At 49.1% G+C, this 27,044-nt stretch overlaps 1 protein-coding gene across 1 annotated transcript in view; it reads left to right on the top strand.

Moving 5' to 3' along the window:
• The first annotated feature begins 847 nt into the window (after positions 1–847).
• LOC133351613 (synapsin-2-like) overlaps positions 848–27,044 on the top strand; it is a 154,659-nt gene continuing 128,462 nt past the window's right edge. The window contains 1 exon segment of the mRNA XM_061566935.1: positions 848–1,648. Coding sequence (XP_061422919.1) covers positions 1,305–1,648 — 344 coding nt within the window. The 5' untranslated portion in view covers positions 848–1,304.

The following is a 27,044-nucleotide window of genomic DNA, read 5'->3' as shown; positions in this document are numbered from 1 at the left end:
TGCAAATTAGATATAACGCGATCGAGCGAACAGAACGACGCCGCACGAGTAGGAATCAGCGGTTGCAGCGGCTGACTCGGCGTAGTGTCACACAAGGCACTGGGATACTGCTGGATGCTTCTAGATGTTTCTAGATGCCATACACGCACCTCAGTCTTTGTTCGGCCTGCGTAGGCACCTCACGTGTTATCGCGGGCTGTGCTTTACCCGATATTATTTACTATAAACACGATTTTTTCCAGAACACGGCGTTCTACTAGGAACGCAGCTACTAACGCGTTATATGAGAACAGACTGTACTTGTTAAAAAAAATATCAACGAGACCTCTGCCAATGGCGAAGCATAACGAGCAATTGGCCCTCTCACGTGCACCCATTTTTTCGTCGCGACCCAAAGCCAGATGCGCACTAATGGAGTGGAGGAAGTGGGTCCCCTTTAATTCAATTTAACAGCGGATTAGCAAGGCGAGCGAGCGAGCGACTGGAGAGATAGCGGGCGCTGCTACTGCTGGCAGGGCAGAGAGATTTGCCGAGTGGCGGGGCAGCAGACGTTTGCTATCGGAAACGGGAGGGGGGGGGATGGGTGGGGATGTGGGGGGGTGGAAATAAATAAGAGAGCGAGGAGGAGCCACCACCCCAAGCACCGCTGGCGATTGGACGCAAGAGCGCCGAGCGAGTGGCAGTCGATATGGATCTCTGCGCCGTGTGCGTGGGGTGCGTGTGTGCGTGGGGTGCGTGTGTGCGTGTGCGCGCGCCCTGTGGTGAATGGTGCTCGGAGGTGGGAGGGCTGGAGAGAGAGAGAAGGAGGAGAGGAGAGAGGGAGGGAGGGCTGGCTGAAAGTGGGTGTGGGTGTTTGCAGGAGAGCAGCTGGTGCTCTGCTCGGCATTGAAAATCAACTGCTCGTAGCAGAGCGAGACGGCAGAACGCAGGACTCGAGTAGGAGGAGAGGTGGCAGAGAACAAATCCGGGTCTGCGAGAGCCGAGACATTTCTGCAGAATCGAGGACTACTCCCCGAGGCTTGGCCTGCTGCTGTTACTTCCTAAAGCCATACATAATTGATCCCTAATGCAAAGTAGTTTTTTTCACTAAGCAAGCTTACATTTTTAATACTCCTCTTTGCATCTACGCCAAAACCTCAAAAGGCTGCTTTTGCCACCGTCACCACCCGTCCCTTCTTTGGCGATCTCTTCACCACAACGTCGTCCGCCGTCTCGACGTCGTCGCACTCTCAACAAATTGCACTTTCGCCGACGACGCCGCCGCCGCCTCTGTGCTCTCAACAAAAAATCCCACGAAAGCAAACATGAATTTCCTCCGCCGCCGCCTGTCCGACAGCAACTTCATGACCAACCTCCCCAACGGATACATGATGGACCTGCAGCGGCCAGACGGCACCGCCACCACCGGCGCCGCCGTGGCCGCCGCCTCCTCATCCACCTCGACCTCGCCCGCCCCTGAGCGCCGGCAGTCCATGCAGACCGTCCCGTCCGCCTCCATGGCTCCGCCGGTGACCGGCAGCGGCGGTGGCTTTTTCAGTTCGCTGTCTCAGGCGGTGAAGCAGACGACCGGGCTGGGAGACCAGTCCTCGTCCCAAGCGGCCAAGCGGCCCAAGATCCTGCTCGTCATCGACGATCGGCACACGGACTGGTAAGAAGCGACGCCTCGCCTCAGTTTTCCCTCGCACTCTCTCCCCGTGCCGTTTCTCCGTTTGAACGTTTCACCACGAAGGGGGCTTCCCCCCCACCCCCCCGACCACAACCACCAACCCCTTGGCGCACGGGAGACAACGCGCACGCACGAGCGAGCGAGCGAGCGCGTATGTTGCGAACCTCTGCCGCCGTGCACCACTTTTTTTCGTGTTTGCCACAAACCTCGTTAGTAGATTCTAGATTTGAAGATTTCGTGACTGCAAGGATTCATATTCTTAGGTTTTTTCGGTAAAGTCATGTAGGTAAAAAATAAAAATTGAAATTAATTTTTATTTATTTTATTTTACTTTTATTAATTTTAATTTCAATTTTTTACCTACGTGACTTTACCGAAAAAACCTAAGAACTCGTTAGTAGATTTCGTGAGCGCTTCCGTGATGGGATTAAAGTAAACGTATAATAGTCGCAGGAAACACATTCAACGCCCGAGTGCCTCGAAGCAGCGTGATCTGCCTTGCCTAATGTGCAGCGCAAGATATTAGCAGTGGGATGATTGGCTCTGCTGATGCCAGCATGCCTCTTCATTATCCCAATTTATGTAATTATCGAATGCGTTCCGAAATCCTTGGAAAAAACAATCTGGCATTCTCATCTACAGCAGGTCTTGCCTCTTGTCTTCCCACTGCTCGCAAACTTTTGCCCGCAAACTTTTGCCAACGAAGCGACTGTTTAAGACCCATTTGAGACATTTTGTTGGACTCGTTAAGCCAAGCGAGCATTGCGATTCCAAATAAAAACCTGTTGCCATCGTGTCAGACCGCCACCAATGCCTACCATGATACTGGTAGGAACCTCCTGGTTACATCAGCCCACAGGGGATTATTGTGTCCGTCCGTCCGTCGTGCAGGGAGGGGCTGGGTGGGGAGGGTGGGGAGGGGCTGGGTGGGGAGTGGGAGGGGTGGGGCTGGGTGGGGAGGGGCTGGTCACCCCGTGGTGCCCTTATAAAACTCAACGTTTAACCTACTCACGCCGGCTTGTGCCCGCCCTCACAGTCGGGCATATTTGCGGAATACACCACGCCGCCGTTGACCCTGGCCATTGACCGAGCAACCCAACGTTCCTACCAGCTCCCTCCGCCGGAATGTGTTTCTGCTGTTGTACAGCAAAGGAGGGCGGTTGATCAGCAGTGGTGGTCATTAATGTCGATGTTGTCGAGCCACGTGGGAGTATGTACAGAGAACTCCGTACTCAGCCAGCCGTGCTAACCGGACGTGCAGGGAAGGTGGCTGCAGGTGATGATGCTGGGTATCTGTGATGTTCAATGGCCATTGCAGAGGAATGCATTTTAGATGATTTGGGGCCATGGTTTGGCTCTGTTGTGCACGGTCACAACGTGGGCTCTTTAATATTCCACCTGTGGTGCAGGAGGTGGCTGCATCTACCTTGCGATGTTTGGACACGGTCGGGTGTGGAGGACATGCCTGCGATCATTTGTTGCTTGCACTGGAGATGCGTCCACAGCGAAATACAAAAGAGGGGGAGATTTACACGGCAACGATGAAAACTCCAGTCGCCGTTCACTTGGGTCGAATTAACGCACAGCAGTATAAATGATTTAGCGATGCGAGAGCGACCTCCAATATACCCTCCACAGCGGTAATGGCTTTTATTTTTTATCTTTAGATGCCGTGAGCAAGCGCTCCTTTACTTTGTGCATTCGGCTCCGGTCAGCAGGCCTTGCAGTGGGTGCCGCAGTGGCGAGATGTTAACTACCTCGCCTGGTATACAAGAGGTCGCGGGTTTGGTCCCAACCCTGACGGCCGTGTATTTGGAGTTTGCGTGCGTCTCTCTCCCCCCGTGGTCGCGTAAATTTTTCTCCGGGTCGTCTAGGTTTTAAATTTCCACATCGTAAGCCACTTAGTTGCGCTATCATTTGCGGCCAGGTCACTTCTGAAAAAGATCTATATAGCTCAGTGGCCCTGACCTGGTAGAATTAATAAATGAACGGTGCCGTGGCTAAATATTGTTTTAAATACAACAGGTGGTGGAACACCGCTTGCGTCACTTGCATACATGTACATATAACTTATTTCTCACCGTACGTAGCCAACCGTGCCCATCGACGGCAGAAGCGTCTATCTCGAACGGTATCTTCGGTCACACCTGGCAAGGGATCGCGCAACACATTTGGGCTGCGGGGGGAGAGCTTTGGTCAACCATGAGGCTCTCTCTCTCTCGTGCCGCGAGAGCCCCGCGGATGACAAATTGACAGCGAAGGAGCCATTGGCGTTAACATTAATAGACTTCCGCTGTCGTTGTCGGAAACAAGCGTGACCTTTGGTCGTTACATCGGTGGTTCATTACAGTAAGTGCCAGATTTCATACGATGTTTTTGTTTTGAGTTGCGTACAATTAACGTCGCACACTACCGTTAGAGATAGCAATGTATAAAGTGCGCACATTTGTAAGCGCTGTGCACGATTGACGTCGCAAATAACAGTGGCTTTCCAAGTCTCCATCCAGCAGTGGGTAGACCATGGCCAATGATGACCGTGGCCGATGATGATGATATACACTTCAATTCACATTTTTTTTTTCTCAATGGGTGCAAGTGCATGATGGCAAGATCTCTCTGGGTCGGCCAAATTGCACGCAAACGTATTTACAAAAAATGAATACGCAGATACCGTGTGCGTGTAACAGAACGTGGCGCAACGGGCGTGTAGAGGGCTTAGCTATGGTTTTCAGTTTTGTTTGGTGTTTAATGTCCCAAAGATAAACGTTAATTGTGTCGTTAATCGCATACAGAGAGCCTACTGAATATTTATGAGTGCCTTGAATTATTCTCCGAGACAGGGAAAAAGGAGCGGATGGATCTGGGCACACATTGACGCTTATGGGCAGAACACACCATCGCTGGGAGAGATGATGGGGCGGAGCACGACTGAGAGAGAGCACGTTCACCCGCAGAGATAGAGCGATCAAATCAGACGGCTTATTGCATCACGACGGTACTGCGAAATATAGCAAACGGCCCGGGGCAGCCTTCGTCCAGCAGTGGATTGATGACGGTCGAGGATGATTGACGATGTGAATTAGGTACAGCAACAATTCCACGGTCACGGAATTACAGCACAGAACCCTGATGATCGCCGGATCTTAACATGTGCTGCTTTAAATTTCGATTTAAAGCTTTCGTGACTGCAGGGATTCATCTTCTTGGTTCTTTCGGTAAAGTCACGTAGACGCTGTCTCCCCGACAGACCTGGTCTTCACCTGAGGACGGCTGCTTGGGGTTGTGGCCGAAACGTCGTGAGAATTATTTTTATTATGTTTTATTTTAATTATTTTATTACTTCCCTTCTACGTGACTTTACCGAAAGAACCAAGAAGATGAATCCCTGCAGTCACGAAAGCTTTAAATAGAAAAAAAATGCACTGCATTCTCAACGTTCTCACACAGCGGGGAGGATGGGACGTGTTAAAAGAACCGATCCCGTTGCCGCAATACGTTTAATATTCTCGAATTGTCCTTGTAATAGCGTTAACATGCAATCGCCCTCGTGGTTAAACGAGTTACATCGCCAGCGTCGTAATTGGCTGCTGTTTTGAGCCTTGTCGTAATTCGATTCGCGTCGGGGGGAAAAAAGAAAAAAAAACTTGAGAACCTGATTCTGTGCACCTGGTGTGCAGAGTCCCCATTAATATTTCATCCCAACGAAGCAATGCGACTTCGCCCAGCCCAGGAGATAGTTTATTTTTTTATTTTTCTATATATACAGGAGGCATTAAACCATACCCCCCCCCCCCCTACGCCACCCCAAAACAAGATATTTATATTCGGGGTAAACATGCAAGGAGAAATTATTAAAACAAATGTTTCGCCATTTATACATCACGTAATGTACGTGGACGTAAAAGGCCCTGTCTAGCCACGTGACTCGGCATGAGAGAGGGAGCAGCTCGCAAGCCAAAGAGGTTGCAGGTTCAAATCCTGGGTGGTGGGGGTTGAGTCCGCCCATCATCCCTCCTCTGGGGGGGTCAATAAAATGACTACAACTTTGTGGTCTAGGAAACCTTTGTTGTCCCAATCGAAAGACTTGCCTCCTGCCCATACGAAAGAGGAATTCCCACCATCGACTCACGTCCTGCGTGCAGTTGAGATGAGCGCTCTCTTGGTGCTCATTTGAGCAGGACATCGCTTTGACTGCGGCTTCTTGTAAGGATGTTTGTTAAAATATGTACTACGGCTTTCACGACTAATATTATCCAGAGGGTTTTGGGTTAGATCGCGTCAATGTGTCGTTAAACCCACCACCACCCAACACGGCCAATTAGTAAGGTTTGTGACGTTAACAAAATGTGCCAATTAGTTACAACGTCAACACACCTGTGTGTTGGAGGGTAAATTGTAAATGTTGTGGGTTTACTCTCCAACACACCGGTGTGCTGAAACAGCATGTTTTGTTTACGTGACAAACCTTACTAATTGGCTGTGTCGGGTGGTGGCGGGTTTAACGCCACATTTCTATTCGCGCATTCCAAGTCAAAAACCTCTATTCTTGTAAGGATACTGGTCGCACAATTCAACTGGCCGACGAGGACTCGGGCAGTATCGAGATCACAGCAACGACCGAGACACATCACCGTGGCGACTCGTGCACCCTGCCAGTCTCTAGCAGGTGCCAAGGATGAACAGATGTCTCTGCCTTTGGTGTGACCTCTTTAAAAAAAACAAAAAGCGAACAACGCCCAAAGAAGCATGGTAGATATCCACATTTCTTGGGATTACGCCGGAGAGACGGCAAGAGGAAGGCGCGAACGAGAGAGCGCACGCGGTGGCTCAAAGACATTTCGATGGGTCAAGAAAGGAGCGCTTGGGCAGGAGACGTCACTCGAATGGACGACTGCTGCTGGTCGAGAGCAATGGTGGAATGGCAGGCAAGGGAGGGGGAACGCGCCCGCCGCCAAGGTGGAGTGATGAAATCGGCTCGCGCGAAGGTCCGGGCCGATGGTGATGGCCGGGTGGTGGGGAGTGGGGGGGCAGTTGGGGGGGAGGGGGCCTTCATCCAGCAGTGAATTGCTCCAAGTAATTGTCGATCTCACCGTTGTCACACGCTCAGTCTGTGCCCCCCTTGTGCGTGGACACCCGACTGCATGTCGTCGACTCGACGACACGTGTTTTTTTTGCCGTTGCTTCGACGATCATCGTCATTCATCTTCAACCGGCACGGGGGGGTTGGGGTGGTGGTTGAATTCCTCGACTAATTCGCTCGCGATGTTGGCGGCCCGCATTACTCGCACTGCTCAACGCGCAAGTCGCCGGCCCGGTGATCAAATCAACGCGGTACAATTTTGTGATGAAGCATTAAACTTGTTTCCAGGGCGGTGGCAGCGGTGGCGGCGGCGGGATCAGGACAAGCCAGTCCATTGAATGAGTCTCAATTTTGTTGGGAGGATCCAATTTGCACAAAAATATACACGCAGAGAGAGAGAGATATGAACGATAGGCCAGCGCGCTTACACATTCTTACCCGTGTACACATTCTTACTCAAACTAGTACACAGCAGTATATTACGCTCTTTAAATAAATAAACGGTTCCGAGTAACGGTATTTTGTTGCCAAAAGGTGGCCCAATATTTTCGATTGGGGTCATAATTTATGTTGGCAAGCTGGAATGCGGAACGCATCCGATCTTTTCAGAAACTCGGAAGCCGAGCATGGTTGAGCCAGGCTAGTGCGTGGATGGGTGGCCGTGCATAACAGGTGGTATAGGCTTCTGCTGCCGCGCTAAATGTTATGCAGCACGGATCATTTTGGTTGCGATTGGCTCGGGAGTTTCGCCATTTTCAAGAAGACAACGCGAAGCAATCTTCAGATGGACGGACGCAATCCGCTCCTTCAAGCATTGCTGTTGGCAGCCCCACTCGCTCCGTTGAACACTGGTACAGCCGACAGAGACGATTACAGTTTGCGCCGTCTGGGTTTCTCCCCGAGCGCTTAGCTACGCGAGCCACTTTCTGGCGCGTTGTTTTAAAAAAATAACTCGATCCCCTGCATTGCGTCGCCAATTGTGTCCTTTTTAAAAAGCAACAACGCTCACCAACCTCACGCCAAAAGAAATTCCCCGTGCGCCACGCCAGTCGGATTATCAAGAGCTGCGATCCACTCTACCCCCCCCCCCCCCCAGGGAAATTAAATCAAGACAAGGTGCGAGAAATGTTATTCTTCTCAACGAAGAGGCATTGCGTGCGGAGTCGCAAAACATCATGCTCCTCTCGAGTCCGCGAGTCCTCCCCGCGTCGTCGTTCATGTGCCACGCTGCCCCCCCCCCCAATCCACCCCCTCAACCCCCCCCCCCCCAGTAGTTGGTGGACGTACGACTGTTAGTAGCGACAGCCATAAATAAAGTTATACCTGATGTGGTGTACCGGGTGCAGAAAAATGCCAGGTCGCTGGTAGACCGAGTACGTGGTAATCAACTCATTCCACAGCCGTAGTAGATATTATGGATGTAGTATGCCGAGTGTGGAAATACTTTCCGTGTCGCCAACCCGAAGAAAAATGAAAGCCCAGGTTGCGCCGCTGGTGTTGATTTCATGCTGTGCGACAGTTCCGAGATCACAGCTATTAAAGTTTAACGTCCGTTTTAAAATTGTATTTTGCGGTGCTCTTTAAATTACAGTGTTTCAGTGCCAGCTGCTCACCGTTGGTATCACTTCTTGAATTAGACGTGAGAAAGAATGACGTGTAGCGAGTCGGTGACGGAACAATGCATTGTTTTACCGATTAGTATGGATTTTTGTTTAATTAATCCATCAACGAGCACGTGGGAATACTGACAGCTGGCCTTAAATGGTGCCCATCACATCACTGCACTAGAGAACCCAGTGTAATCACAGGGCAGACTGCTCAAGATTCGAATCCAGGATCTTGGCGGCACCATATCAGCACGCTCCGACCTTGTGAGACAACCAATCCTCGGAACATGGATTTTTTAAATCTCAAGACACATGCATCGCCTTACGCGCGTGCGTGTGTGTGTGTGTGTAAGAATCGATGCGTTTCTAAGTCGTGCGTATTTGTGGGCAGTATGAAGCAGGAAATTGATTTCAACAAGTATGAAACGTTTGGTCCAATAGTCACTTGGCCCTTTAGAGCTGCTAGGGACACTGCTTCGCTCAATCTAGTGCCTCGCCTTTTAAAAAAAAAACGGAGCTTCCAACCCTACCATTTTTCATTTCCAGAATGGTATATACTCGCCATGTAATTCATGGGCTTGCCGTGGGTTTATTCTGCACCGGTGGGGTATTGCGGGGGAATAGCATGCTCGGAGTAAAAAAAAAAAAATGCCACAGTCATATTTCGCTTATTTCTATATCCCATTATTTTCTCTACCTGTAACAAAAATGGTTAAGGGTCAAGAGGTCACTAGGGCCGATTTTGTCGATGCCCCAAAACCTCGCTGTCGCTTCCTTCTTCTCGATTTTATTACTGTAAAAAAAAAGGTTCCATTTTAACCTCCAAAATCCACTTTACAATCTCATCACCACCATGCGGTTCAGGTTGTTGTTGTTGCTGCAATTGATGCATCCTTCAAAAACGGGACACTTAACGGACACCGTGGTTCCCTCACTATATCTTCTCCTGCATTGCCAACACCTCTGGGTGGATATGGTTGAAAGTATTTGATTTTAGGGGGTAACTAATAAAAATGTGGATAGCATACTGAATAAAAGAATACTCCCCCCCCCCCCCCCCCATATGATTGTATCGGAGAAGCAGACCCCTGAAGGGCCCTCGAATGGGCTGCCAAACATTGTTAGGAGGCTGTGGGGGCATGTGGGCCAGCATCGGGGAAATCACATTACTTGTATGCTCCACCATCTATGCTCCCCCCCCCACCTTCACCAACACGCATCCAGTAGTGGATTGACAAAGGCCCTACACATTTTACACAAAGGTAAATGCATATCATTTGCTGTGCACATCTTCCAGCCAGGTTTGTACTCTCGTGATAGAATCTTTAAACCGACTGGCGCACGGCTACATTGTGGTAATTCCCTTTCCAGGGACCCCCGCCCTGAGCCGTGCCAATTAAAAAGCTGTCACCATCCATCATGCAAATGCCCCATTTCTGAACGGATGGCAAATTTAATGACAAAGACGACAGACGCTAATCAGAGGCGCTGCACTTTGGTGCGGCTCTGGATAGTAGGATCTGCTTTGTTTCCCACTGTGTGCTTTGGAGTCAACTGCAGCAAATGTAATATAGATTACTTAAAAAAAGAAAGTCAGTAACTGTAACCAGGGCCAGATTAATCTTGAGGGAAGCCCAGGGCTCTTTTAGTTTGGAGTGTCCACCTCTTGTTTAGTCAATTACTTCCCTAGATAAATTGTACCAATACGCCATGCCAGATGGCAAACTGCGCTATTGCAATTTTGGTGTCCAAAATGTGATCCACAAATTGTACAACTAAAACTAAACCCAATAAAAACAGGCTTCAATCCCAGCATGCCTGCTACCCATGGCGATTGAAACCTTCTTACTTTGTAGGATTTAGTAACTCCGCTAATGCATTGTATTAAAAATAATTTGGAAAAAAAAATCGGATCTCCAGATATTTGTGTGGAGTCCATCAAAATCCAAGGCGCTGGGGCCACAAACCACGTTAATTTAGCGCCACCCACAAGATAAGAGTCTTTAGCAAAACAAAGGATGTAATAGCTCAACTGGAGACTCCACTTGTAATTTTTGCAGACCTACTTGGACCAATCTCTCACCTCGCGACGCCACTCACCAAACCCCTGTTCTTGCAACCCGTTTTTTGGCTCTGCTGCCAATCTCATACTCTCCACCAACGAAAGGATCTGGTTGGCTCAAGACACATTCACTTTTAATTCCACTATAGGTGTAATAATGGTGTAATAATCCAGGGTTGAGAAAACGGGTGGGGTGAGAAACTCGGGTGGTTTGTCCGTTTTGTAGACAAGGCAACCGTGGAGGGTTTCCCAACAGCGAATTCAGTTTAAGGGCGAGCAGACGGTATGCATCACAATAAAATGAAACTCAAACACACACTGCACCCTAGCACATTTCCAAACTCACATCCGACAGACACTAGGTTGCCTCGGCCACTACGGCCGTTTTGGAAAGGCTGCCGGATGTGGGTGGGGAGGTGGGAAGAGGTCTCCCGCTATCCATAAAATTCGGAACACGCCGGGGGTTCCGCGCACTTGTGATTTTACACTGCTCGTTATATTTTTCGGGTTCTGGAGTTCCATGTGGAGCCCTCGAGCTCGCTTGCTACCCTCAAACCAGCTCAGCTATGACCACCCCAGCCACCCACAATGCAGAACACAGGTGGCTCGCACTGATAAAAAAAAAAAACTCACCATCCAGCAGCACGAGGTCACCCACTCTGGCAGTACAGGTCACCAGTACTCCAAACCACAGTCCACAGCACATTTGTTACGCTTCGTAAGTTTGGTAGCACATTCTTTTTTTGCCAGTCTTCGTGTGCTCGACTCCACGCTGCTCCACACTTGCCCGGACTCCATTGACTGCCACTGTAATTCAGTGCGTTCCGAGTAAAATACCTCCAAAACTCCCTGGCCTGGTGTACAGTGTATCAAACGACTATACAATGTAGTATTGTATACGGGGAGAGTTTCTCACAGCGTAAAGCGTAGCCAGTTTCAAAATGGGCTGGGCGAGCCGGGAACTCTGCTCACGTTTAGCCCTCACTGCTGCTGTCAATACTACTGGTAGCAAGGGCCCAGGGGGGGGGGGGAATTGTTATGCAGCGTATGCGAAGCATAGGGGCTCAGTCGGCCACAAGGTGGGGGGAGGGCGAATCAGATAAGCAAAATGTTTATTTAAAAAAGTATTCATAAAAAAGTTACCCGTCGACCAAACCCGATTAACGCATCTAGCAATCGTTTCACTAGGGCATCATGAAGTTGGGCGATCCACCCACTTTGAGAAAATCCGAGATGGGACGGCATGAACGAAAGACGCGCAATAAATTAATTTCGAGTATTGTACATTTAAATATTATATTCATACCGTCACCGAGACCGTCTTTCTCTAAACCCAATACGATGCAACTAAAGTAATATATATACTTAAAGCCTACATTTTGCATACGGGTTACAAACATCCATAGCTCTTTCAGTAAAAGTGGGCTGAGACTGCGCCCCTGACTGATTACACCGCTCCCCTCCCACCGCGATGCAAGCGGTTTCTGGTGCCTCCCAATCACCTGCCTTCGCCCTCCTCTGAACTTTCCTTTTATACACAGCTCCTATCCAGCCCCAGCCAATGGGAGAGTATCTCCTCCAAACGCATAAGCCATCGCACCTGGCCGCCTGCATAATTGCTCAGAATCAAATCTCCGCGCACGGTTTTCAGACAATCATCCGCTCGATTTGACAAAAACATGCCAAATCAACCGACGTTGAGCAACAAATCGATCACCTGCTGTGGGAGGCGCGTCATTCCGCCGCTAACACGCGTCATCAACCGCTTCCCCGCACGTGCTGGCTAAGCCAATCACAGCAGCTCGGTCACGTGCGCCTCGAGCCCAATGGGTGTTGCGACCGCGCGACGGACGAACGCTCAGCCGTGGCGGCATCGTCGATCAGTGACGATGCACGAGAGACCATTCGAGGCCACGCAATGGCCCCACGTCGACGGGCGTACCTGATTTGTGATGTCGATTGCAACGACGTTCTTTCACCCGCCTTCGTCGGTGCGTGCAGTCCACAGAATTCGTTGCCGCGGCAGCGGCACGAGCGTGAATTTCAGAAAATCGGAACCTTTTATTTCTGTTGTGTTGGGACATATCAAACAAAAATGACCAACGTGAAATTTGCCCGAAACGTAAAACAAGCACGGCACATGCGGGACTTGGAATCCAGAGGTCGCCGGTTGAATCCCCCGGCTCTCTAATTAACACGGCGGCCCAAGCTTCTCGTAACCACCCTCACCTCACCATTGGGACCTCCTTTGCCAGTAGCAAAATATGATAAGTGTTTGTTTACCCTTTTATCTGGCAACAAAACTGACACCTTTTTTTACAATGAGTCATGTTTGCATTGACCACAATACCTACGGTCGGAATGCAAAGTGGTGTTTTTTGTTTGCATTCCGACCGCAGGTATTATGGTCAATGCAAACATGACTCCTTGTAAAAAAAGGTGTCAGTTTTGTTGCCAGATAAAAGGGTAAAAAAACTATTATCACCCTCACCTCGTCCGTGTGCCGAGATAGGTACAGTGATTATACCACAGTTAGTCTATCGGCAGGTCACCTGCGGTGGGGTAAAGTGTGGGTACTTCCATATATGTCAAGGTGTCTGGCCAACATGGAAGAGTAGGCCAAAACACCCCTTCGTAGAGGGGCTCCCGAGGGCTCTCTCTAGTGTAGGCCTTGTCGCCAGCTGTGATGTGAACAGTTGCATGGCTGCGCCCGTACCACATTTACCTTTTCAACCACATGGTCCAAAGTGTGAATCATCTCTACCTTGCTGTGCGTGTTCCCTAACAACCATTCATCTCTTACAATGGAACACTTCTGCAGAAATGAAAATGGATTATGCGAGCAAAAATTGCCATTTGTATTCGTGTGGCTGCAGGTTAAAATCACGTGAAAAGTCATTTTATCAGACCTTTTTCTGCCACCATTGCAAATCTGATTGATTCAAATGGATTATCTTTCCATGCGAAGATTCTCGTTAACGCGTCGCTGGAGCGATGTTGCGGGAGTGGGGGGAGATGTTTAGAACCTTGAGGCTTTTGCATGATAACGTCCAAATGATCCGGTGGTGTTACATTTTCCCCGCAAGTTCTGTGCAAATGAAACGTTGCCTCGAAGCAAACAACAATATTTACATTTGAAAAAGCACCTGCGCGCATCTGCGATGCAGTGTCTTGTGAGCGGTAGTATTAAATACGAGAGCACAAACAGCTTGGCTTAATCTAGCACACACGCTTGCTTTTTAAATCCTTTATATTAAGTTCACTTGCTTGCTTGCTTGCGTGCTTGCTTGCTTGCTTACGACCGTGCAAATCTTTCGGTCGTTTTTTAACCCACTTCCCGTGATCCAATCGAGCTGACATTTTGCACACAGACTCGTTGTGCGTGACAATTAATTTTCGTGAAAAAAATTTCCACAATTTTACACTGTTTAGGGGGAAAAAAATTAATTACCAATTGCTTAATGGTGGCAGACAATCATCTGACCCATAGGTGGCAGCCATCTCAAGCCAGAGGAAGAGAGGACTCTAGCCGCCACGCATATAAAGGATTTAGAGTGAAAAACTTAGTTTTTACGGGTTAATTTTTTAAATCCTTTATATTAAATTCGCTTGCTTGCTTGCGTGCTTGCTTGCTTGCTTACGACCGTGCAAATCTTTCGGTCGTTTTTTAACACACTTCCCGTGATCCAATCGAGCTGACATTTTCCACACAGACTCGTTGTGCGTGACAATAAATTTTCGTAAAAAAAATTTTCAAAAATTTTACACTGTTTAGGGAATTTTTTTAAAATATTTAATTCCCAATTGCTTAATGCTGACAGACAATCATCTGACCCATAGGTGGCAGCCATCTCAAGCCAGAGGACGAGAGGACTCTAGCCGCCACGCATATAAATGATTTATAGTGAAAAACTTTGTTTTTACGGGTAATTTTTTTTATCACGGGGATGCACTTAGGACGCGTGAGTTAAACAGAAGAGGTGGAACGAGTCACCTTCTTGGAATTCCATGAATTGTCGCGACCCATAGAGTCCATCGTGATTCGATTCAACGGTCAAATCTTTGCAACGAATGGCGGCAGCACTGGTGGCTACAAGACCCACGCAAACCCCACAAAATCTGTGAATAGACATGTTTAGATGCGTAACACGTCATTTGATGCGCGTATCACGAGACTGGGCATCGACATCAATCATGAATCCATCGTTAAACCCCTACGAAACAGGCGTTACGTTACCTCTTGGGTCTGTTGGCTTTTGGGTAAGGCGCGTGGCTTACCACCCGGGATGAGGGCCAGTGGTCGAGACTCACAACGGAGAGGCAGTCAGAGGAGGGAAAGACTCTTGAAAGCAATTCTAGATTTGAAGCTTTCGTGACTGCAAGGATACATATTCTTAGGTTTTTTCGGTAAAGTCACGTAGGTAAAAAATTCAAATTAATAAAAGTTAAAAAAAATAACGACGTTTCGGAGGCAACACAAGCTTCCGTCTTCAGGTGGAATCGTCACAGCACGATAGCTGTATTTATTTTACTTTTATTAATTTAAATTTTTTACCTACGTGACTTTACCGAAAAAATATAAGAATATTGAAATCAAGTCGATCCACCTACCGCGAGAGATTGTGGTGACTTGGGGAGGCCTTCGTTCAACAGTGGGTGGATTGTGGCTGATGGTTATGATCGTGTAGTCGGAGTATCTGTACTGCAAGTCGGCTTTTCAACGAAATTGCCAGTTCTGTTGTTGTGATGGGCACTACCCGGTTACCGTATTCTCTGGATTACGAAGTCACGCGATTGGGGGTGTGTCTTGCAATCCGGTACGTGTGTGTGTGAGAGAGAGAGGCCAGATATATCTAACTCTAAAGTTAGAATATTACTTCCCGGAGTGTCTTATAATCCAGAGAATATGCCATTTGCTCACCTTGTACCTCAATAGCACTGGCAGGGAAATTGCGTGAAAATTAATCACATTCTACCACAGAGGCGCGAGAGTTTGCAATTCCACCAGTCGATCACTCAAATATTTCACATTGGTTATGTTTGTGTTTAACGTGAGTGCGTTTGATGTACTGACGGGTGTCTCTTCCATTGCCCCGCGAATACCTCTCTTGCATTGCCGGCTCAACGTGTGGCCCCCACTCGCGCGTTCTTTTTTCTTTTAAGATGAGTGAAATTTCAAAATACATGGCAATTGTGGAAGTGAATAAAGTGTTCTCTTGATCATTCTTGCATGAGGGGGGGGGGGAGGGGGGGGAGGGCTTTGATGTTACAATGGTGAGATGTTCGCTTTAGACTTTGAAGAGAAATCGTCAAAAATACTGCGAGTGATCATCATGACGCTGCTGTAACCGTTAGCCTGCTGGACTTGCAATGCCCAAGGTCGCCGGTTCGATCGTACGGCGCGGCAGTTGAAACAACGGTGCAGGATGACTGCAATCCCCCCCCCCCCCCCCCCGTATTACCCAGCAGCATAAATGTGGGTAAAACCACAGTCAACCAGCAGGTCACGCATTGTGAGGTTTATGTTTGGCCATTTCCACCTTCTTCAAAGACGTCTGGGCCAGTGTGGGAGAGTGAGCGAAAAATGGCCTCGATAAGGACTCTCTCTCTCTCTCTCTCTCGTGGAGGTCCATCCGCCAGCAGTGGAGTCAGCGAGCAATTGCAGGGATGCGCCTTTTCTTGATGCAGTATTTCACTATTTATAGAGCGAGTTGGCACTGCACTACAAATATCCGCCAAAATCATTCCGCATAAATAATAATAGTCGTGTTGGATTGCACAGCGTGAACAGCTTGACATTTCATACTTAAGAGTGCTTTACAAATTATCCAAAGCACACAGTGAAGATCCAAAACACCGCTGCCAGATTCCAAGACAAAGAACCCCCGTGTAGGCTTAACAGACTGTAGGGGCAAGTGCTGTTAGCGAGCACCTATGACGGCCGGCACGGCACACGAAGGGGTGGGAGGCCAGCACTACGCCCAACCGCCTTTGTCTCCCAAGTGGCGATGTTTACACACTGCACCAGGTATTAATTTGAGGCCGAATCGACCTAGGGGAAGCCCAGGACCGGTTTAAATAATCGTCACTCGTATTTGCCGTGAGTGGGGATCGAATTCGGGTCGCCGGGTTCTTAACGCAGCACGCTAACCGCTCCACCACCGCTCCCCACAAGACTCCTCAACCACAACTGTTAACCGAGACCAAAAAAAAAACTCCGGCTCCCTCCACTGGCTCCCAACACAATCTCTGATCAACTCCACGATCATGACCCTTCGTGGACTTCCCCGCCACCAACCTCTTCCCTCTCGTCTCACTCTACTCGCCTCCAGACGCATTCCCCTCCATCTATACCCAAAGGCTTTCGGCTAGCGGCTGCCCAAGCCAATGTCTTTCGCTCGCTGTGCGCCCTTGTTGGTTGGAACTCTCCTCTTCCCAGCCCCCCACGCCTTTGACTGCCCCCCCCCCCCCCTGTTCAAGGCCAAGCCCTGCACTTTCCCTCGCCTCCTCTGCCTGTGACTCGCCGTCTCATCTCTTAAAACACTGCACATAGAATGGAAATAATAAAGTAATAAAAATTAAACATAATAAAATAATTCTCACGACGTTTCGGCCACAACGCAAGTAGCCGTCCTCCACCTGAGGACGGCTACATTCTACGTGACTTTACCGAAAGAACCAAGAAAATTAATCCCTGCAGTCACGAAAGCTTTAAATCGAAATTTACACTGCACATATTTAGTACGCGTACCATTCACGCCTCCTTTGTAACCCATGGTAGACACGCTCCACTCTCTTCTCCAGCGTATTGAGATGTAGTTTGTATGCTAGACGCGATATCAATCCACGTGGTGTTCGTGCAGCGGCGTCGTGAATCGTGCACCGCACCAATACGTTAGCAACCCAGGTTCGATTCCTCACAATTCATAATAATAACAGCAACTGCAATCTGTATGTATGTATATGTGGAACGTCTTTCACACCGTACGTAGTCAACCGTGATAATCGGAGGCGCGGGGGAAGGACAACAAACGAAACCCAAAGGCAGATCCCGGTGCGCGCCTCCTCTAGGTTGACTCGGCCTCAAAAAATATACTACCATTAGTGTGCCGTGTCAGTATTAGCTCTAGAGAGTGGATATAGTACCAGAACCAAACACTTGCTAACAGCTGTTGAAATGTTTCACGGGGTTTTGTGTCTTTCTAATTGTGCACATCCTCTGAACGCAGCCCCACCGTCCCCCCCCCATCTTCTCTGCTCTGAAACATTAATGAATTTCAAATTTTTTATTCCAATTCCATTTTATTTTCTCAGTGGGAAATGGGTGAGCATTCGCATGCTGATTTAAAGCTTTCGTGACTGCAGGGGTTCATCTTCTTGGTTATTTCGGTAAAGTCACGTAGAAGGGAAGTAATAAAATAATAAAAATAAAACATAATAAAATTATTCTCACGACGTTTCGGCCACAACGCAAGCAGCCGTCCTCAGGTGAAAACCAGGTCCGTCGAGGCGACAGCGTCTGAATGCCTCGACAGACCTGTTCTTCATCTGAGGATGGCTGCTTGCGTTGTGGCCGAAACGTCGTGAGAATTATTTTATTATGTTTAATTTTTATTATTTTATTACTTCCCTTCTATGTGACTTTACCGAAAGAACCAAGAAGACATTCGCATGCTGCCGGCAAGCCAATGGATAAAGAACTGGAGCACTTGCGCTGCCCGGACAGATTACAAATGCGTGACGTGCATCGCCGGAATTCAATTTTGTCTTCCCGCCCATTGCGGTTTCCTGTCCCTCCGTTTGCAGCGGAGATTGAGAGGAACATGTTTCTCATTGAAATCGACTTTTGCATCCTTGTAATTTGGTGTGTGGTGAGCATTGCGCGCTTGACGCGTGCGTGGGTGTGCAAGCGAGATGTGTGTGCGGGGAGCGGTGGTGCAGCGGTTAGCGCCGCGCTATGAAATCGGTGACCCGAGTTCGATTCCCGCTCACAGCCAGCACCGGTGACGATTATCCGAACCGGTCATGGGTCGACTCAGCCTCGCTAGCAGCACTTGCCCCCCCCCCCCCCCCCCCAAAAAAATCTGTAGGGGCTATATGGGGGGATCGTTTCCTTTGTTGTAAGAGGATCGATAATGGTACGATCTCGGCGATCCGAGTTCGATTTCCCCGCTCATGAGCGATGAATATCTGAACCGGTCCTGGGGCCTCCCCTAGGTCGACTCAGCCTCAAACGAGCACCTGGTGCAATGTGTGTTGTGTGTTGTGCCGGCCTTCATATGTGCTCGCTCTCAGCATCATTTGCCCCCAAATGCCTGTTGTCTTGGCGTGCGTGTACACATGCACGCATGTACGCCAATTTTGAAGCTTAATGTCACACACACACATGCGAGTCTCGGTGTCTGACAGCCGACAGTGCGCAGTCAATTACCGCAAACCTTATTAAAACCATGTGCACTCATGTCGCAAGCCATTGCATGATAAGATGGTATCCTATTATCTCTGAGACTGTGCACAATTACTACTGGCAGCAGTATGGAGAAAAAATATCCCAATGGTATCCAACTTTTTTAAATCACAAGAATATATTTTTTTACAGTATATGCACAGTCTTGACAATGCAACCAACGTATTCTGCACAAAAATAACTGCAAATCAAATTAATTTGATGCACTATTGAATAAAGATTGATTTTCCACGTGTCAGTCATAATATTATGAATGTATTCATATACTCTACTCTATTTATAACTGGAGGAGGGTGCATTGACAATGACCATCTCTGAAAGGGAAGACGTGGGCTAAAAAAAAAAATATCGCAATGCAGTGAACGAGCGATAGGAGGTCACCAGCAACAATGCTCAAAACTTCACTCAATTATCATCCACGATCAGTCCACTGCTGGATGAAGGTAATCCCAAAGCCAATCGCCATCTCTCAAAAATCCCGCGATGGAAATAATCCACCGGCAGAAGCTGCACACGAGTTGAATCGTACTCGTTCCTACTCGGTCGGTGGGCGCTCACTCGGACTCGCTCCATTCCTTTACGCTGCCGATCCGTGTATTATTCGTGAGCGTCGGGCATCATCACAAGCGTGTCCTCCCCAAGCCAGATGCAGTAGACGAAGCGAGCGGCAAACTAACGGGCCCTGAACAACCGTATATGCGTGAGATGTAAAACAAAGATATTGTCGATTTAAAGCTTTCGTGACTGCAGGGATTCATCTTCTTGGTTCTTTCGGTAAAGTCACGTAGAAGGGAAATAATAAAATAATAAAAATAAAACATTATAAAAAATTCTCACGACGTTTCGGCCACAACGCATCCTTGACCTTGACCCACCGCTTAGTATTCATCCGAAGGACAGGTAACAATGTCAGTTATTGACCCAGCCTCACCGAGTCTCAAGACTTCCTTTCCCACGAGGGTCCTGCCTCGCGATGTATGGCCAATTCCAACTCTGAGCGTTTGGGCTCGCAGGGTGATGGAGAAACTGGTGAACCCAAAACACAACCGACCACTGCCACACCTACGGCACCTGGCAAGCGCTAACCAAGCCCAACACCGCTTAGCTTGCAATTTTCCAAAGCCATTACGCACTCCCACCGGTGATTAAGTAATGGGAAATGAGCTGAGGCAGGTCAAATTAAGTGCAAACATAAATTCGTGTGTCGTGTGGTTTTTCTCGTGTTGTTATTAATGACTGCACGGAGACCATCAACTCTCTACACTTGAACAACTGGCTTAATCACGGGTCACTGCTCGGCTTCGAACTCACGGCCTCAGCAGTGCTGGCTCAGTTCTAGGACAGAATTAAAATCCCAGCTACCCATTGCTGATCTATGGCTTAACGATCGTGAACGCGGTGAGCACTATCCGTCCTGCTAATGCTGCCCTCTTCAAGCACGGCGCACCAACTCACGGCAATCCGGCCGTGTGGCTCACAGTGAGAGCGGAGTGGCTCGCAGTTGGAAGGTTGCGAGTTCACATCCTAGTTTGGAGGGACGGGGAGGTCGACTCAATCCGTCAACTCTTCGAGGTGGATACAATTAACAGCGCTCTGTGGGAAAGTCAACAGCTGTTGTCCCATTTGGATGGACTCGTCGCCACCGTAGAATGTGGAATTTGCGCAACTGGCTTTTGGGTAGTAAACCAGCGATGCGAACCGCCTCAATGCTCGCTCGAGTCAAAGACGTCGCAAATACATCGCTTTGACTTTTTAACAAATGGCAACATGTGTCCATCTTCAAGTATCACACGTCCACCCCCCTCCCTTTTCCCCTAATCATCTCCCCAACATCACCCCCCTTCCCATGTCAGAGGTACTCCTCCTCCTCCCCCTTGTAACGCCCCACGGAAGACACCATCGGACCTCACGGAGCGCACTCACAGGTTACCCTGACCAGGCGTCGGCTAATGTGGCAATGTCGGTCGGTGGACACGTACACACCGACGGCCCTAAAATTCTGCCCGTGAAGAACTTAGGGCTTCTATTATTAATCTACGGTGTGCACGTGTCCCTCAAGGCAAGCCACTTGAATTGTGACAGATGCCCCTTTTGTCTTTTTTTCCCATCTATTCACATCGGTGGGTCTCGGTCTCGACGCTGAGCGTGGAGGTCACGGAGGGTTGTAAAGGAGATCGTGCATTAAATTCGTATCGGGGTTTTGCAAAGCTGGGCGCAATTTGTTTCAGCCAGAAAGAATGTAACGAGTGCAAATATAAAAGCAGTTGCCATCAACCTTTCCTGGTGAATTTCTGTGTGTGTGTGTGTAGATCGATATACGCGCTTGAATAACAATGTGTTTCAATGGCAAGTGACGCAGTGAACTTCTAAACAGATGTAATTGTGCCATTCATCTAACGCATGTCTATCCCATGCAGTTTGGTTGATTGACACAGATAAAAATAAAGTGATACAATCCTCCCTCCTCCCTGGCTAGATAAACTGTTGTGGCTGGATGCTGTTGGTGACCAGCATTCAAGGATGTTGCTGCCAGCAGCACGCCCAACTACATTGATTTACGTTTCTGCGTATGTGCACACAATGGAGAAAGTCCCCCCAGTGAAGGCTGACTAAACCCAGGAATGTCCAGGACAAGATCAAATGCCGCTCACCACTCACTTTAGACATGGCCGAGAAATTGAAGTCACCTGTTTCATAGCATAACGCTTCTAACCGCAGCACCATCGCTCCACATGCACGACACTTACATAAATACACAGATGCACGCGGAGGCCCACATGCACAGAACCGCGACCGCACAAACCATGGCAGATGCGGATACCTGATGCGCGAATGGAAACTTGAAAACTCTCCAGCGTGCGACTGAGTTCATCCACAACACACCGTGCAACTCACAACGACCTACCGACCGATCCACAAGTAACGAAGGAGACATCACAGCGACGATACAACTCCGCTGCTCCTCACGCGGTCATCTGGCTTGACCACCTGAATGCGAAATTAAAGTTGTTGCTCTGCATCTACATCAGCAGCCGTACGAAAGAAAACGAAAGAAGACTGAGACACATCCGTGAACTCTGGTGAGGAGGTCACATCATGTGGGATTAATGAATAGAAGGCCTGGCATCAAATTTGACCACTGGACCAAACATTTGGGAATTCACGGGGCCAAACACGATTGTACTTGTTTCAATCTAATCTGAAAGCAGAGTGATAGAGTTAATATTGGTGTCAGGTTAATATTCCATGGCAGCGTTTCTCAACTCCAGTCCTCATAGCGCCACAGAAAGGTTTGACCCCAGATAGTGAGATAGTACTTAGATCGGTGACCACCATGCACGAAAATTTGCGTTATAGGCTGCTGCAGGACAATGTGATGGGCAGCATAGGGCAGTCCAGCAACAACAGCCACTGCTTTACTGTAGCCCTGTTCCCACGTCCGTGCTCCCCGTCTTCACCAATCCGGACTAACCCGCGTGGTGAAGTGTGGCCAAGTGACAGCCACGACTCACAGGGCATGGGGTGCGGCCCTCGTCCAGCAGTGAGATTGTCAAAAAACAAAGGGCTGTGCGTGAAAGAATGGTAATCACTCAAAAAATAGTTTTAAAATGTGACAACCCCCCAAGTGGGTCAGAACACGGCCACGGAATACATTGGGTCCGTGCGACACGTACAGAACGACGAAACGTCGTGAGAATTTGTATTATGTTTAATTTTTATTATTTTATTATCTCCCTTCTACGTGACTTACCGAAATAATCAGAATCGTTATTTACGCTGGAGGAATCCGATGAGCTATGAAGCTCTTATCACAGATGTCCAGTAATAGGGGTGTGAACCCATGTGCCTGCTCGAATTCAAGCCTGACAACTGTCGTTGAGGCCACCAACTCAACCGCTTTGAAAATACAGCCACAGTGCCACGCCAGTGGTTCAGCGGCACCGCTGTGAACGCCGGATCTGTGGGACGCTGATGTAACGCTTCGACTTTCGGAGTGTGCAGCAGGAGGCAGCAGGAGGCAGCATGCAGCCGTCCTGCAGGTTCATTTGGGTCGGCTGCACTCTGCATTCCGTAGCAGCTTCACTGCGGCGGGGGGTGGCGACTCAATCTCGGTGTTTGCATTGGCCAGTCGCATCCCTCGGTCTAAGACAGATGCTGCCGTGCCTACATTAGGTCTACGCTGGGGGCAAATAACCCAAATGACATGAGAACAGTTGTATGTGTTCAATCAGCAAGAGAGCCTTTTGTCCACTCCTGCGTAGATTTTTTTTCACGGTTGTTCTGGGTAGTTCTGACGTTCCACTCCATGAGCTTCGCCGCACACCTCCGATCAGCACAGCTGGCGACGTGCGATGTCAGAGAAGTTCAACGAAATGTCGAACAACATGCGGCGCAACGCGAGCAGACATCAGGGGGCCTTGTCCACGCTTATGTCTGGACCGTGAAAAAAAAAAAACCTAGCAAGGAGATTCATTCAGTTTGAGTTTACAAATCAATGTTATGCTCTCTTGAGTGTAACTGCAGTGTCAACCATGTGTGATTTGGCCATGACAGTGTTAAAATAATGATCTTACTTCATTGAAGGTGATGTGCGCACGTATGTGGGTGGTTGTGTGTGTGGGTAGCAATGGTGCAGCGGTCAGCGCGCCGCGTTACGAACCCGACGACCCGAGTTCGATTGCCGGTCACACCAGTGACGATTATCCGAACCGGTCCTAGACCTCCCCTAGGTCGACTCAGCCTCAAATGAGTACCTGGTGCGGTGTGTAAACATCGCCACTGGGGAGACAAAGGCGGCCCAACGTGTGCCCAAACAGTCTGTTAAAGCTATGCAGGGAATCCTTGTCTTGCACACTTTCCCACGCGTGTGTCAAGGCGCGCACATTTCATTGTCAAAATAAAGGGCGGAGAGACTGGAAATTATGATCTTTCCGTAAAAGCCATTGGAAGCTGTTCACAGGATGGGGAAGGCGGCCAGCACCACGCCCGGCCACCTTTGTAAAATAAAGAGCCGTTCAATACTAGCGGTGAAGGAAAATGTTGTACCGTTTGGCCTGGAATGAATCGGATTGCAATCTTAAAACTATAACCGAAACAAATTTTTATTTTATTTTACGGGGTAAGGTCACACTGGGCTACATAGCTTCTTTTTCAGAAGCGACCTGGCTATCAACAAATGATAGCTCAACAAAGTGTGGAAATGTATCGCAGACAGTTACTCTCAACACGTGTTGCTAAATGTGGAAGGAAAAACCTGGAGGACCCTGAGAAAATCGGCGAGACCACAGGGAGAGAGACGTGCAAACTCCAAATATACAGCAGGTGTCAGGGTCGGGATCAGGATCGAACCCACCGACCTCCTGTATACCAGGCGAGGGAGTTAACATCTCACCACCGCGGCAGTCTTGCTCACGTGACCATGTACACACACATTAGTTGTAGTGTGAACGTGTAAATCACTTATCAAATGTGTGGCAAGGCGTAGCTGCGATCTGACCTCATCAAAAATTCGAGATTGACTTGCAGATCCACATCATTTTACAAGTGGATTTCTCTTCTTGTTCTGGATTGCGCTTTATATTGGAGGACTCATAGCGCCACGGTGCCAAGGCTCCCACATCCACCTACAATGCCTGTGTTACGTGTACGACTGCGCTTACATACCCACCCACGAGGGTTCGCTTAGTTATCTCACGCAGACATCTGATATAATTCACGTTCCGAATAAAATTTCGTGGCAGCGGGGAGGCCGTTTTTATTGCCACGTTTGAGTTCTGCTGGTCGCCGTATTAGGCGAGTTGGTGAGCCTCATGGGGCATGTTGGCCATCGTGTTTTCAGCCCTGATCTGGAGAGACCGATGGACAGGATAACCGTCTAACCGTATAGCCCAGTGGGACAGCGCTCTTGCCAAGAAGACGGTTTCCATATACTGGTATAGCCTAGTCACCTTTAACGCGTGTTGTTTTCATGACATTAATTGGTACGCGATGAATGTATCAGGGAACACGTGTTTTGTATATAACGCGGATGCGAATTGGATATAACGCGATCGAGTGAACGGAACTACGTTTCGATTTAAAGCTTCCGTGACTGCACGGATTCATCTTCTTGGTTCTTTTGGTAAAGTCACGTAGAAGGGAAATAATAAAATAATAATAAAACATCATAAAATACAATTCTCACGACGTTTAGGCCACAACGCAAGCATCCGTCCTCAGGTGAAGAACAGGTCTGTCAGACCTGTCAGACCTGTTCTTCACCTGAGGACGGCCGAAACGTCGTGAGAATTGTATTTTATTATGTCATATTTTTATTATTTTACTATTTCCATTCTACGTGACTTTACCGAAAGAACCAAGAAAAGGAACTACGTTGCGGGAGCAGGAATAAGCTGTCGTATGGCTGCCTCGGCGTAGCGTCACACAAGTCACTGGGATGCTGCTGGATGCTTCTAAATGCTACCCACGCACCTCGGTCTTTGTTCCGCATGCATACGCACCTCACGTGTTTTATCACGGACTATGCTTCACCCTATATTATTTATTATAACGCGATTTTTCCATAACGCGGTGTTATTTCGGAGCGCAACTACCACGTGATAGGAGAACAGACCGTAATGGTTTGGGGTCCCACCACAAGCCGTTCATGCTGAGAGCCGAGTACGTTGTGAATGGTTCAGGCCGTGATAGTCTATGAACAAGCACAAATGGAAAATGACCCTCAAATAAATCATACAAATAACTGTCCTTTCGTGATTTAAATACTAATATATTTTTTAATGTGGTGGAGTGGTAGCGTAGTCGTTAATGGCATCAAAGTTCGATTCCTTGACAGTGGAAAGTGATATCTGAACAAGTCCTGGCCTCACCGATGAGCATGTTGGAAGTACAGCACAAAACAACACCGGTGACTGCTACGGTGTGAGGTTGGCATTCGTCCACCAGTGGCTGCAAACGAATTAATATTGTATTAATATTGAAGTACCGGTGAGGACGCTTGATGCCGAGGTTGAGGCACACGTATGTTTATTCACAATATGACAGTGGGCATATACACACTCGAGGGGGTATCGGCCCCCTCACCCGTATAACTCGGGATACACCCCTAGCTAACTCTGTCCTAGCCCCGAATCCTCCACTAATGGGCTAGGGGAGGCTAACTGGCCCGACACTGGTAAGTCGGGCCCGGTACCCGGAGTTCCAGACCAGCTCTTACAAGAGCACCGGCTCTGGCTTTCGGGACCACGCCGCTGGCTCAATCCTGTCCGGCCCTGAAAAGGACATCGAACCAGGGGAGTCCAGGGCTCTATCTAAGACGTCTTCAATCTTCTTCCCTTAGCTTAAACATAACTGCCTTGAGTTCTTTCAACATCCCCTTTTATACCCAACCCCTCCCTGAGGGGTGGGGCCCCGGGGGATCATAACGTTCGAACCAGCCCCCCCCAGGGTGTCTGGCTCGGACGTCGTAGAGGGCACTTGCTCGTGCACTTACGTAGCCCCGCCCACTGTGTTTGTTTTCCATAGGCTGCCATGCATAACGGGCCCTCTCTTTAACACCCCTACAATATTAATGATCACTCTAATTAAAATAACATGGACCTCTTTCCAAAGAGACGCAAAATCCCTGTGGGCTCTCAGCGGAGTTTGCACGTCACACATCAAACCGATTCGAATTTGAACTCGCGTGGATAGAGTAGGTATCGATCCTCACCCCAATTCCAATCCCTACCAACCAGGGAGATAGAGGCGGGGCGCGAGGAATGTCGCTGTCAGTCGAGGTCGGAGCGACTTCAAAAGCCCCGCGCCGTCGTTATCGCTCTCTTGCCGCCCACACGGCTCGGCGACATTCCTTGCGGGTCGTGGCTCGCGCGGCGCCGCCATATCTCAGCGGAAAGGGCTCGCCCCCGATGGGGCAACGACGGCGGTGCCGCTGGTGCTGGCGCGGGTGGTGGCGCAGGTGGTGGTGCGGGTGGTGGCGCGGGTGGTGGCGCTGGTGATGGCGCTGGTGGTGCCACTGGTGGTGCCGCTGATGGTGACGCTGGTGGTGCCGCTGGTGGTGGTGCGGGTGGTGGCACGGGTGGTGGCGCGGGTGGTGCCACTGGTGGTGCCGCTGGTGGTGCCGCTGGTGGTGGTGCGGGTGGTGGCACGGGTGGTGGTGCCAC

This window comes from Lethenteron reissneri, chromosome 38 (assembly GCF_015708825.2).
Source record: "Lethenteron reissneri isolate LAM-NWPU_2019-01 chromosome 38, ASM1570882v1, whole genome shotgun sequence".
Classification (NCBI taxonomy): Eukaryota; Metazoa; Chordata; class Hyperoartia; order Petromyzontiformes; family Petromyzontidae; genus Lethenteron; species Lethenteron reissneri.
Note: the sequence above shows the minus strand (reverse complement) of the source record. Positions and strands in the feature narration are given on the sequence as shown.